This window comes from Ovis canadensis, chromosome 4 (genome assembly GCF_042477335.2).
Source record: "Ovis canadensis isolate MfBH-ARS-UI-01 breed Bighorn chromosome 4, ARS-UI_OviCan_v2, whole genome shotgun sequence".
Lineage (NCBI taxonomy): Eukaryota > Metazoa > Chordata > Mammalia > Artiodactyla > Bovidae > Ovis > Ovis canadensis.
The window spans coordinates 97,538,635-97,553,707 of record NC_091248.1 but is presented as its reverse complement, the minus strand read 5'-3'; the positions used below and the strand labels follow the sequence as shown (position 1 = coordinate 97,553,707).

The 15,073-nt window shown below is 38.3% G+C and overlaps 1 gene segment (V, D, J or C); it reads right to left on the bottom strand.

Annotated features, from left to right (window-relative positions):
• Positions 1-1,683: 1,683 nt before the first annotated feature.
• The window catches only part of LOC138439449 (T-cell receptor gamma chain C region C10.5-like), a 40,138-nt gene continuing 26,748 nt past the window's right edge, over positions 1,684-15,073 (bottom strand). Inside the window, 3 exon segments of the C gene segment in view lie at positions 1,684-2,193; positions 3,774-3,809; positions 9,202-9,531. Of these exon segments, the coding sequence occupies positions 2,051-2,193; positions 3,774-3,809; positions 9,202-9,531 (509 nt within the window).

Sequence of the window (15,073 nt, the reverse complement as noted above, 5' to 3'; positions counted from 1 at the left end):
AATAACAGGTACCTAGACCAGCCCCAGAAAGCACTATTCCAGCATTTGCTATTACTGCTTCCTTAAGACTTTAGTCATTAAATTTATAAATTGCTCTGGAAATTTGAAATTATTTAGCTTGAACGCTTTCTTCAAAAGATGGATAAACTAAGCAACATGACATGGTCAAGGAGACATGACACAGCTGGTTAAAATAGACCAAGTAGCCCAGGTGCTAACTATGGGGTGTGAGGTGGAAACTCTGGTCCAGTGTTCCTCCCCCCATACCATGTGGCAGTCATGCTGTAGTGAAAAAGGACTGGACCAAAAGGATGTCCACCTCCTCCCACCTCAGAAATGCACCTGGATACACAAGAGGCTTCTGCAGGGAGGTTCTGAGGACCTCAGGGCCCATTGAGTCTAAGGGAGGAGCTGGGGTGTCAGGATACTCAGAGTACCATCCACTGTCCTGCTCTGCCCAAGACTCTCAGTCCAATTGTTACACTCCCCCCAAAAAGCAGTTACTAATCTAGATACACTCCCAAAGAAAGGCAGGATTTCCATAGTGTTGATAACAAGGGGAGTAGGTATGGTGATTCCAGAGAATATACATGAGGAGAAGGCAGACACACCCATAAGTCCTTAAGAAAATTCTCACAGACTCCTTGAAGAATCTCTTTAGTAAAGAAGCAGTGAGTGTCTCGTTTTCTTTTTCTTTGCTTTGTTTTGTTTTCCCAGTTGAAAGTGAGTGCTGGGGAAGCTAAAACACACAAGGTAACAAAATATAGAATCTGAGAACAAAGAGACCTGGCTTTAAATGAGTATTACTAACAAAATAGTGGTGAAGAGCAGATAACTTTATTTCTCTTATCTGTAAAGTGTGGATTATAACTATACCTTCCTTCAAGGGCTCTTAGAGGATTAATGGGATTAATTAATTAATTAATTCTGTTATTCTGGTGAATAACAGAAAATGAGTCCCTCTTCCATCCACATCCAACTTGTCTGCAGGGAAATGAGATTAGAGATGATTCGCAATGATCCTGTGTACGTGTAGAATCTATCAATACCATTTCTACCTTAGAGCTGCCAACACTAGATGCTAATGTTGTTGAGGACTTGCATGAACCCAACATCGTTAACTCATGTTCTTCATTCTCATGGAGATAGGGCTCTGTAACTTCATTAGCCAGAAGAGGAAATGAAGGTGCAGAGTTCAAATCGCTTCCTGAGGTCACACAGATGCCAATAGAGACTCGGGGTTCAAACCCAGGCCCTCAGGTTGGGGAGGGGGCGGTCAGAATCTGTGTGCTTCACCCTCCACCCAATGCCCCTCTGGTGCTGGAGCAGTTCTCACGGGGTTTATGTGAGGATCAGGAGGCAGTGCTTGTGAGACACTAGTGCTATCTGAACATGCACAGTTCAAGGCATGATGGGTGTCACCCTGTCACCATCAGAACATCCCCAACCAATGAGTCCAAATCTGGTGACTTTGAAAGAGAAGGAGACCAGTACTTTCATTTGGCTAGAGGTCCTCTTGGGGCCATTGCCCCAAAGGAAGAACCATAACCACCATCTCAGGAAAAGACTTAGAAATGTGTTGTTGATCATTATTACAACCAGCGCTGAATTTAATAGCTCAGTCGTCATGCTGTTTCTTAGCTTGGTTAGATTTCATGAAATTAAAGTACACACAGACAAAAGTGGCTGTTGGTTTCTCTTTTTAATTATTACACCTATTATTAAAACAGAAAGTACAGAACTCAAGTAGCTAAGCTGGCAGTCCCAGAATATGTGGCAGGGAGGGTCAGGGTGATGGTCTGGGGGGAGGTGCTGAGGGAAGAAATGGGGAGCTGCCTGCTGTGTGCAGGCACAAGGACTTGGAGGCTGGAAGAGCTGATGAGGTTGTCAGGACAGGGTGGGGAGAGGCTCTCCCGGATCAGCCCTGTGCACTTTCCCTGAATAATGGCAGAACTCCTTGTTACAGAGGAAAAACCAGTACACAATAATAGAAAAATGTACCCATTATGCAGATGATGAAGAAGAGTTGACCGTTTTAGGGCACCATCTATCAGAAAATCTTCCCATTGCTGAAGATGCCTGTTCTCCAAAACACACAGAAGGCGATGATGGAGAAGTAGATCATGCTCTTGAGGAGGAGGAGGAGGTAGGTATAATAGGCAGAGGTGCTCGCAAACTGCAGCTGCAGGGTATCTAAGAGAAGTCCTTTGATTAGTTAGGCCTCGTCTTTCAAAAGGATAAAAAAAAAGTGATGGGGAAACATGTCATAGTTAGAAAAGTCTGAGCCATTATATGTTGTGCATCAGTGAGATTCCTCTAATGGGTACAAACCAGAGAAATCCGTTGGTGTTTACGGTGGAGGGTGGGGGTTGGCTAGTAAAGAGAACATTTTACAAAATGGAATAAACCATTTAATCCAAACTCCCTGAAGCTTTAGGAGCACATGCTTCAGTCACCTGTATTTTCTTTAACATCTTTCATTGTGGCTAAGATGTCATAGAATAATTGTACTTATTCTCTTCTGAAATCTTGCAAGATATATAAGATGCCAAGACAAAATAACAACAATGATGATGGGTCTGACTTGCCTCAATAGATCACCAGGTCTCTTCCTATGAACATTTCCCTTTTCCGCACTTCATCTCATAGAGTCAGAACTCCAGAATCACTAGCACTTGGTGTGGGAAGGATCTCAGGAAGCGCTATGTTCATAACTCACTGCCCTTGGTCAAGTCAGGCTTTAGCTGAGTTCCTGGCCTACTGGAAATGAAGGGGGATCAGCAGAGCCAACTTCTAAATTCACCTAGAACTTTCATGTAGAGAGAAGGGGCCACCCACTAGTACTGATTTCTGTGCTAGCTAAATGGATACCCTATGGGGGGCATTCCACATATGTGACCTTATCTCCCAATTAACTAAGTTGAGTGCAATCATACCCTATTGGCAGTTAAGGAAACTAATGTCCAGAAGATATAAGTAATTTACCCATATTCATGCAATAACAAAACAACTGGTGTTAAAGTCCATCTGTGATGCTCAGAAGCCCATGCACTTATACACATACTGCCCCCTGCCCTGCACCCTGCAGTGGGTCCATTCTATCTCAAGACCTTGGCTTTGGGGTTCTTGCTCTATGCTTGTATCTTAGGCAGAATAGAGAACTAAGTGTGTGAGCCATTGATTCAGATGTGCTGGGCTGAATTCCCAGATCGAGCCTTGTGACTTCGTACAAGGGACTTTATTACTTTCAGCTCTTTGCCCCCTTCTGTAAAGCGAGGAGATAATACTGTACTACCTCAGGGGAGTGTTAGGAGGAGCAAACATAATTTCTAGGCAAGACATGGCACAGCACTCTGTATATATAAAGCTCTCAGTAAGTATCAGTACATGATACTAGCAATCACCAAAGAACAACAACAACAACAAAAACAAACAAACAAACAAAAAACCTACAAGAAACTTGATATCACATTTATCCAGTTATTTGAAATACAAGCCACACAAACAAAGGAAATCCACTGTTGAAATAATTCAGAGTCTATCACTGCACCCTCTAATTCAGAGTTATCTCACATCAAAACCAGCATTTACAGTGTTAAGATGACTCCTAGGAAATGATGATAGATTTACTTTAAAAATCACTCAGTCCATTTCTGCAATATCCAGACATTCTGGTTTTTCCACCTTAAACCAAAGAAGTTCAATAGTTAAATTTTTCCAGAGGGAAAAAATGTGGTAGCATGACGTAAAGGCAAACATAGACAAAAACTTACCACTTTCTTTTTTCATGCAGGCACGTGTAGCAACCTCTACAAAATAAAAGCAAGTATTAGTGAATTGTTTATACCCATTATTTGACAGTGTGTGTCTCTGCGTGTGTCTGTAGATAGACAGACAAGCTGATAGATAGAATCTGCCCAGAGAGGAGAAAATCATTAAAAATAAGAGCCCTACAAATTTAAGAACAGATGGTCTGATTTAACGTCATTCTGTAGACCTAACTCATATGTGGTTTTCTGTATGTGACAATGTTGAAGTTCATGAAGGGGACATTTTTCTTCTCCTTTGTTACAATCAGAAGGTAATAATAATATCTAAGGACATCTTCCCTGGTGGCTCAGACAGTAAAGAATCTGCTTGTGACACAGGAGACCTGGTTTTAAACCCTGGGTTGGGAAGATCCCCTGGAGAAGGAAATGGCAACACACGTCAGTATTCTTGGCAACACACTCCAGTATCCTGGAGAATTCAATGGACAAAGGAACCTGGTGGGCTACCATCCATGGGGTCCCAAAGAGTCAGACGTGACTGAAGGACTAACACTTTCACTTTCAAGACCATCTTACTTTCCTTCTGTATTCATAACTTCTAACACAGTGTCTGCCCTAAAGTAAGTGTTCAAGAAATATTGTCAAAAAGACAAATCATCAGAAAAAGTAACTGTTCTACAGTCTTAAGCACCCACTGCTTATGTGAAGGGATGCTCCCAAAAGGAATGTATCCAATTCTAGAATCCACAACAGAATCTCACATTTGAAGGAGTTTGGCTTAGGTAAATTTCACACCTAGTCAAAAAAAAAAAACAGCCAAACCTTTCCAAGTCACACATACTCCAGTACTCCCAACTCACATACATGATTTTCTGCTGTCATGGAATTTATGGATATTAGGATAACAATATAATGCCTGGGAGAGTCCCTGGATAAGAGAATGGCTACCTACTCCATTATTCTTGCCTGGGAAATCCCATGGACAGAGCAGCCTGGTGGGTTACAGTCAGTGGAGTCACAGAGTCAGACACGACTGAGCGACTCACTAACGGATAACTAGTGAGTGATTATTACTGTGCCAGACATTTGATGAAATACTTCACATGCATTATCTCCTTTAACTCCCCAACGACACTGTGATGAGTTATACTGGGGAGGGATTCCATGTCACAAAAGGAGAATAAAGGTTAGAGGGTAAGTCATATCAGTGATGACAGTACAGTCAAATGTTGATTGTGGGGGATTAAATGAGATAAACCATGTGAAAGGTACGTGTAAAAATGATACATCGAAATACAGAGAAATTAATCTCTAAAGAGACCACGTAATTTCACCATGTTAGTCACTCAGTGATGGACATTAAAAACACCTTCTTTTCCAGAGTTCTTAATTACTCTTAACAAATGAAATATATATCACAGGAGCTCAGCATTTCAGTGCAGTTCTTTCCAGGATGGCAAGAGAGACCAAATCACATTACTTGTTCTTGACAATATAAAACTTGACGTGAGAGTTGTATTTATCTAAGGTGAAAAAAGGCAAATATTCATACAAAGACAAAATTTATTTAAGACATAATAAACTGTTGGATGGAGGGAAGCAGAGACACAGAGGTTGTTCGGGTTTATCCTTTTTATCCTAGGTGTGTTTTTGTCCAAATGATTTGGTTCTGGTGTGCTGTTTTACACCCTTGAGATCTGTTTTTGGTTCACTCTAAAACATGCATTTTGGATATAGTGTCCCCATTTTTTCAGAAGTTCACTTTTTACCACTTTGCTTTTACGAAAGATCTACATAAGTACCTGTTTTTGCAACGGAATCCGAAGAGGATTTTCAGTTTTATGAAAAAAGGCTAGAAGTAAAAGTAGCATTTAGCGTTTGTTTTGCAGCCAGCCATGATAGAGGCAGTGGGCACCCCCAGCAGCAAGGATAGCATTGCCAAGGAACTGCACTCAGCATCTCAGCATTACATTGCCATAGCTCTGAACTGTGTCCGTAAGTATCTGCACTTCACTTTCTCTCTTTTGTATATATAGTTTTATTTATGTATTTTGGCTGGACTGGGTCTTTGTTACTGCGTGGGCTATCCTCTAGTTGCAATGTGCAGGATTCTCTTGTGGAGTGCAGGCTCTAGGACCCATGGGCTCGGTAGTTGTGGCTCCCAGGCTCTAGAGCACAGGCTCAACAGTTGTGGCGCTTGGGTTTAGTTACTCCGTGACATGTGGGACCTTCCCAGGACAGGGATTGAACCCATGTCTCCTGCACTGGTAGGCAGATTCCTTACCACTGAGCCACCAGAGAAGCCCTGTGCCTTATTTTTTATTTACCTTTCGTGCATTTGTTAGCCAAATGTGTCTTCAGATGATTGCTTCTTCACTTTATGCCTTTCTGCTTAGGACAGATTTCATAGGAACAGTCTACTTTTGGGTAGAAGCTAAACCTGTATAGCTGCTGTTGCTGCTGCTGCTAAGTCAATTCAGTTGTGTCCGACTCTGTGCGACCCCATAGACGGCAGCCCACCAGGCTCCCCCGTCCCTAGGATTCTCCAGGCAAGAACACTGGAGTGGGTTGCCATTTCCTTCTCCAATGCATGAAAGTGAAAAGTGAAAGTGAAGTCACCCAGTCGTGTCCAACTTCGTGACCCCATGGACTGCAGCCCATCAGGCTCCTCTGTCCATGGGATTTTCCAGGCAAGAGTACTGGAACCTGTATAGACGTTGGGGTAAATCCCAGGAATGAAAATGCTAGTACATCATGTTAGATGTTAAAATATACTTAAGAACTGACTTTAATAAGTCTTTAAAAACTTTTTCTTTTCCTTACAGTGAATTTATTATATATTAATAAAGATCACTTATCACCATGCATTGATTGTGCTGAAAACCATAATGCAAAAATTTTTCCTCATAAAATCGTGTGAGTATCCTAAGTTCTCTTTCTCAGTCATCGTTGGTCAAAAACTTGGATCAGATTAGTTTTTATGTGCCTTCAAGATCACGTCATTGATTTGTGCTTCCATATTTATTTCTATTTTTTATTAAGACAACAAAAACAACAACAAACAGAAACTTTTCAGAAACAATGTTAGGAATTTAGTGTAGAATGACTTTGATAAAATGCCCTTATTAGCTATGCCCATGGGCTGAGAAGCCCATGGGAGGCATTTATTTCAGAAATTAAGTGCCAAGTAAGATACATTATGAACTGGAACATCTCTCCTTTATGGTCACCATCACCTAGAACTTATTATTCCTATTTTCCCCTGAATATTAGGAAAATCAAAACCTAATAGGGCATTTAAGCCCAAGGTTATAGTAAACTTACTTTGTATATTTGCTTCCCCTCTGTTTCCTAGGTGTAGAAACAGAAATCTGGGGTTGTTTCTGTAATAGCACTATAGTTAGTTTTAGAAAAGGATATAAATAAATACAAACATATGAATAAATACAACAGTGTTATGTTTTGGCAAGCAAGCATTTTCTCTGATGTTACTTCATTTGCTCTTCATCATGGCCCCAGGACAAATCCAAGGCAACTGCTCAAATGTAATTTGATCATTGGACCAACTAAGGATCTGAGAAGGTAGACTTACTTCAGAAATTCGGACTACTACACCAAAATCTCTGTGCTGCTTTTTTTATGCTTGGCTCCCACTGCTTAAAAAGGCTTCCTAACCACAGAGAAAAGTACAAAATGATTCCTTCTTATGGGTACTCTGGGGCCTTTGGTCTGTTAGGCAAATACTCAGGACATTAAGTTCCAAGTTCAGGGATTTACAGGACCACTTACAGGGCCAAGGCACATCCAGCCCTCTGCCTGCATTGTGCGGACATGTCCAGCATCTGCATCAAAGGGACTCCTTTGGGACATTATGCCTAAATCACGAGTAACTCTGAGTAATTAGGGAACGAGTATATTCTCTTTTGGAGAAGGAAATGGCAACCCACTCCAGTATTCTTGCCTAGAAAATTCCATAGACAGAGGAGCCTGGTGGGCTGCTGTCCATAGGTTTGCACAGAATCGGACATGACTGAAGTGACTTAGCAGCAGCAGCAGCATATTCTCTTTACATACGTTGTGGTTCACATGGTAAAGAATCTGCCTTCAATGCAGGATTGATCCCTGGGTTGGGAAGATCCCCTAGAGAAGGGAATGACTACCCACTCCAGTATTCTTGCCAGGAGAATTCCATGGAAAGAGGAGCCTGGCGGGCTTCAGTCCATGGGATCACCGAGTCGGACATGACTGAGTGATATTCTCTTTATTGTAGTGCATCTTTCTGGGAAAGTAATTCACCCAAATGTGTTCATTCACGTATCGCTCCAGGACTGGCACATGCTAGGGCTGCAGTGAAAGTTTGTGGGAGGCATTTTCCAATGAAATACATTCATTATGTGGAATGGGAGTAAGTCTGTACACTTTAGCCTCACTCCATCTTTAATTGGACTTCCCTGGTGGTTCAGATGGTAAAGAATCTGTCTGCAATGCAGGAGACCTGGGTTCGATCCCTGGATCAGGAAGATCCCCTATGGCAACCCACTCCAATATTCTTGCCTGGAGAATTCCATGGACAGGGGAGCCTGGTGGGCTATAGTCCATGGGGTTGCAAAAAGTTGGACACGACTGAGCAACTAACACACACCTTTAATTACAAAATTTTAGCTTAAGGTAGTAGGTAAACCACAAATCTCAAAAACCCAAGACCATAATAAATCTGCAGCAGTAATTATTCTACTTTTTGTTGAGCTACAATCTGAATTCCTCATAAAAACACCATTTTGTCATTTAATAGCTCATTATTTCTGGCTTATATCTTGAGCAAAGCAAGACTGAAGTAAGAGTGACTTTACTTGCTAAGTAGAACTTTTCTGAAAGGTATATAGTTGTTCTTATTTCTGATTAAGTAAGATCATCAAAAATGGAATATCTTTCAGTGTGTTTATTGCGTGCTAATTGATAGTTACTTTGACATGTGTTGTTTCATTTAATCTATACAATACTAAAATATATCATTGTGACCTTTATGTTTTAGATGATCAAACTGATCTGAGAAAGGTTTAGTAAATTTTTTTTCTACTTTATGTTTCAAAGTGAAAGTGAAAGTCACTAAGTCATGTCCGACTCATTGTGACTCCATGGACTGTATAGTCCATGGAATTCTCCAGGCCACAATACTGAAGTGGGTAGCCATTCCCTTCTCCAAGGGATCTTTCCAACCCAGGGATTGAACCCAGGTCTCCCACACTGCAGGCAGATTCTTTACCAGCTGAGCCAGCCAATACAATTTTGTAGGACATTTAGGCTATCATTAAAGGTAACAACATTTAAGATGATTTATATTTGTTTTCATTAATGCTTGATTGAAAATGTAGGGTATTTCCTTTGGGAAAAAAAGTATTCTTGGAGGTTACGTTTCTTTATAATCTCATACCTTTGTTAACTGGAGAAAAAAGAATCTCTTGATCACGTCCTCCTTTGTTATTCTCATGTTTGACGATACATACATGTTCTTTTTCCATTGCCTTTTTAGTCAGAGTCAGCCAGCTGAACTTCATGTATGTGTCGTTAGTCTTGATGATATTTCCCTGATGGGATTCCAGAATTGTATTGCCATTCTTTTCTTTCCATTGTACCTTAATAGCATCAGGGAAAAAATTCTGAAGAAGGCAAAGATGTGTTCCAGCACTATGGCGTTTTACTTCCTCAACTGAAGGAAAAAATATAGTGGGCTTGGGAAACAAGTCTCCATCAAGCCTTCTATCTGTGGGGGAAAATGGAAGAGAATTGAAAAGAATTATTAAAGAAACATGCATGTCATGAAGTTTGGAACAACTTAGCTTAGAGTGAAAAGAAGAAAAGCTACCAGTGAATTAACTCTCATCATGGCTTTTCATCCACAGAAGATGATGAGGTGCCTATTATTGTTTTATTTCAATGGGAAGAGATGTTCAAAAAGTTATATCACTCGCCCAAAGTCACAGTTTTTCAGAAGCAGAGGCTCGCCCACGTCTTGGCTTTGGTTTCCTTTCCAGGTGCTAAGTTGGACTGATATTTAAAAATGCCCCATATCAATGCTTGTGACATTCATAAACAAATTAATTTTCTTAAATCTCTTTTCTTCTATCATAGTGGAGACTATTTTAAAAGGGATGGGAGTAGGTGATGGGACTAGGGGAGGAGATGAGGTAACTTTGATGGTTTCTCTACAAGTAAGAATCTTTGAAGTGAAGTGAAGTCACACAGTCATGTCCGACTCTTTGTGACCCCATGGGCTGTAGCCCACCAGGCTCCTCAGTCCATGGGATTTTCCAGGCATGGATACTGGAGTGGATTAGTTGCTTCTAAACTACTTCCATTTCCTATATCAGGTTTTGTAACTTATGCTCTCTGGCCAATTAATACATTCTCACAGTCTGCAAATATGTTGAACCTTATTCTTCATTTAACTTATTCTGGGATATATAATACTTATTTTGATTCCTAAATAAATAAATGTCAGGAAAGGTTATCATTTTAAAACAATATACATTCACTTGTATTCATGGGAATCTATGTCCACATGTACTTAACAATCTAAGTTGAACTTTTAGTTTCAAATGTGGGTCCTATGCTCAGTTCTGAAGTGAAGTTCTCCTTGCTAATTGATAACTTTATACAGCTTCTCAATGTTACATCAGAACCACTCTAGACTTTTGAGTGGAGCAATATTAAAGTTTCACCTTTAAATTATTTACAGTGCCTTGAATTTAGAAGCAAAAAAAAACAATATTTTCAGTATTTCTATTAAAAAATTATTTTCAGAAATGTTTTTATATTTATCTTGCCAAGTAATGTAGTTATAGAATTTTGTTTTGCTTTAGAAAATGTTCATCAAGAACACATTTTATTTTGGAATTGCATTCAAAGTTGAAGCATAACTAAGAACACACCATATTTTGACTTTCAGTGTCTCCCCTCAAATTTAAATCTATCTTGGGCTGCTATATTGTTTATGAACTAAAATATTTCTTTGTTTACAACTGCTGAATAAAGTGTATGTAGAATTAGTGTCACATTAAAACATGGCTCCCGAGTTTTCTTGCAGACACAAAGTCAAGGTATGTAAAAAAAAATCACAGTTTGCAAAAGGTGTCACTTGGATGCTGATGTTCTTGATTATATGCTTACTGTTAATATAATAATTGAAATTATAAGGCTTAGAACATTTTCCAGTTTGATCTTCAACTGAACATGAATGCTTTGCTGATATTATCTTTTGGCTAACTTGCATTTAATTTAATAATCCAAGGGGCAATTTCTTAAGAAACGAAGCACTGGATTTCTCCTTTGAGAAGAAATGGAAAAATATTCTTGATAAGTTATGCCTGTGTAGCAAAGGTCTTGATTTCTATACTAAATCAGTAAGCAAGCAATCTTAATTTTTTACTCATGCTGTAAATACAATTATCTCACAATGTGCTTAATTTTATACATTTCAGTTTTAGCACAAATAATATTTGATTGATTGTAATGAGACTAAATATTTCTCCATCTGTATATGTAATTTGTTGATCTTGATTTATGTGTTCTATTTTTTCTTGTCATATTTTTAATCAGATAAATAATTACAGTTCATTTATATTTAAATAAGAATTTCAAATTTATGACATTTCTAACTACATCTATTTGGCTTTATACCTTGACCATTCTCCATAAAAATTTATTTTTTTTCCTGATAACTATAAGCATGAAGCCCAAATTGCTATAAGTTGAGGCAATAAATTTTGGTGTAGATATGATGTCAATCAAGAAAATGATTAAGATTTATTTTATTATATGTGCATAAAGTGTCCATAGTCTATATTTATTAACAAAAATAAAAAACGAACACATTTTAATTTCATTTTTCTTGTTAAGTGAAAACAATATCCCCTAAAGAGAAAAAGAATACATCTAAATTCAGTCTTTTGTGTGAGTGAACAGTAAGATAATTCTTCTTTGAGCAATTAGAAATACAACTGTATTTGCTGGAGAACATCTGTTCTGTCAATGCTATAGGCTGCAAATAGCTCCATCCTGGATATAATTCTCTTTGAATAGGTTGTAGTTACATTATCCAACACCCATGATAAGTAAGTCAATGTGCAAAGTACTATATTCACACTATCTCATTCAATTCCAAAAAAAACCCTGCTGGGTACATATTGTTATCTCATTTACGGATTAGGAAACTGAAGCCAGAGTATCATCTCCAAGTTCATATAAGCAGTAAGTGATGGATCCAGAGCTCCACCTTACCCAAAGCTTACATTCCTTAAAAACATCCTTTCATCATCAGAAAAGGAAATGTGTCAACTCACAAAACTTACCTGTAGTAATAAACTTTGGCCTTGGGCCAAACACCTCCATAATTACATAGATATTAGTACTTTGTATAAGCCCACACGGACGCAAAGCTAATTCCTATCACAATACGTACACAGTGCTGTCTGTGCTATCCTTTACTATGCAGATTCGTTTAAAAATCCGTTCTAAGATTTCTACATCTAAATATCATCAAAGCCGTTTTCTCCAAACATTCTTAACTATTACTCTAATTTAATTTTTCTTCTCTTCTCTAGAAACTTGAAAAATTTGCATTCCTCTGATACCTACCTGTGACTACAAGTTTTGTCCCATCGCCGAAGATTTTTACATAATAACTCCACAGTGATCCAACCCATATCAAAAACTGTAGACTAATTTAGCACCTCTGATTTCTTCAAATCCTAATGTAACTGTGACAGTCTGCTATTCAAGTGCATGTTTAGCGTCTGAACAAAATTTTTAATGAAATATATGGGCAAAAGGCATTATTTCTCAACGGTTTTTGTATTGACATAATTTTTAATTCTAGGTATAATTCAGATAAGAAATTAAATATTACACTTGAATATTTGACTTTTGTATGTATCCCTATAAGCTTGTATGTTCAAGTTGCAAAAACTCATATTTTAAAAATACAATATTTTTAATTTCCAAACATTTCTACTACAAGATGAGAGAGCACCTTATATTCTAACATTTGAAATTACGCTCATTACATTTAGCCACTTTTAGAAGCAGTTAATAGTCATAGAAACTGAGAATTTTTAAGTATTATTTGTTCTAAACTGACCTAAGATGAGATGGTAATTAATACATTTATCTGTACTCCTGATTTCATAAAAAATTCCAATGAGTAATATTTTGAATTCTAGAGAAGGAATTGACTTTTTAATCACCTACCATGTCCCAACATTTATGATGGGTAGTTTTCATTTTTAATTTCATTTTATCCTCAGAACATCAACTTGAGATAGTTGTTACATAGATGGAATAAATCAGTGGAAATATATCAAACTGTTAACAGTGATGTGTCTATATAAAAATTTAATTTTTTCTTTGTTTCTGTATTTTTCAATTTTTCCCCATTATGAGCAAGTATTGTCTTTGTAATTTTTTAAAGCAATAACCAATGAATTAAAATGTATTTGCTAAAGAATCATCATACATAAGTGACAGATTCAAAATCAAAGTCTATGCTCTTCCCTCACTACACGTTACTATAAATCATTGTCCAGGACCCTCATGAGTTACAACTGGCTCACCTTCATTTAACTGGATTGTTATAATTCACATTGAATAGAGTCAGTTGCAAAACGCAGACCAGAATGTTGCTTTCCAATTTACAAGCTCATTTGTTCTTATGATCACAACTACTAAAGAAATCAAAATACATAATTTTTTTCACTTTTCAATGCTTTATCAACTTTGCAAAAATTTTTAAAAGCTTTCATTTCCATGGATCTCGTAGGATAAGAACATCCTCAAGAGATGTTCCCCATCATCCAGGCAAACTTTTATTTTTAAGGCAAATGAGGAGGGAACAAATTTACTGGATTGAATTTAAGGGGGAAAAAATCCATCTTAAACATTCTTGAATATGGTCGCAAAGTTAAATATTTTGAAACTTTATATTAATCATTCTCTGACTAAATAAGTTGAACAATATTAGTCCAAATTTTTCTTTGGTTGTTTTCGGAATTAAATTAAAAATTATCTAAGAGCTTTGAAATTTCCCAAGACTAAATGAATCTAATGTATCCATCACTGAGGGACTCACACTTGGTCTAACTAGCTAACTCTTGTCAGTATCCTCTTTACTAGGTCAGGAAAAGAATACACTCCAAGGACCTGGATGGAGTCACTGACCTCTCCAGTCATTCCCCTCGCCTAATTCGTTACCAAACAGGGAGTAAATCCAAGAATTCTGAGCCAGCTCCTGCTGCTGCTGCTGCTGCTGCTGCTAAGTCACTTCAGTTGTGTCTGACTCTGTGCGACCCCACAGATGGCAGCCTACCAGGCTCCGTCATCCCTGGGATTCTCCAGGCAAGAACACTGGAGTGGGTTGCCATTTCCTTCTCCAATGCAGGAAAGTGAAAAGTGAAAGTAAAGTCACTCAGTCGTGTCCGACTGTTCATGACCCCATGTACTGCAGCCTACCAGTCTTCTCCATCCATGGGATTTTCCAGGCAAGAGTACTGGAGTGGGTTGCCATTGCCTTCTCCATCTGAGCCAGCACCAACACTCAAGCCTGCAGTGCCTGTATTGCCTACCTCCTATCCCTACCTCACTACAGAATTTAAAGAAACTTCGCCTGTAACAATAAGTTGTGTTCTGGAACCAAACACTTTGATGCTCTGGCCACCTGTTTGCACTACCTAAAAAGCTTTTATAGAAATCTCCCTCTGTTCCTGCTCTCAAATTGTGCCCATATCTTTTCAATATTTGTAGAAATATATAAAAATTGAACCTGCTAACATTAAATAAAGGTGGAACTCGAGCAAAAGCACATTAGGTACAAATGATCAAGAACTGAAAAACTGAACCCACTCTTACGGGGCAGCTTGGGCTTGTGTGGTCTCATCTCATCTCACATACATTGGAGAGTATGATTTCATCCTTTCTCACCATTTTGCCTAAATCTTCTAAATATCCTCCCTTTAAAGTGTTTTCATGCATAAAATCAGTTCACGCTTAGAGTATACAGTAATGTTTCTTTAATATCCAAAGTTGGGCAATAATAGGAATAATATATTTGAGTATTTCATAGATGTATATTTGTTACATTTTATAGGTATTTTGTGATATATATGTTTTAAGAGGAAAATATCTGGGTTAATTCTAAAGTAACTTCTTTCCGGAATCTAATTCTCATCTAGTAGACAAAATGAGTTGTTACAGACCATGAATTTTTAATGATGATCTCTTAAGCTATTTCTTTGCTGAAAGACTGCTCCCCT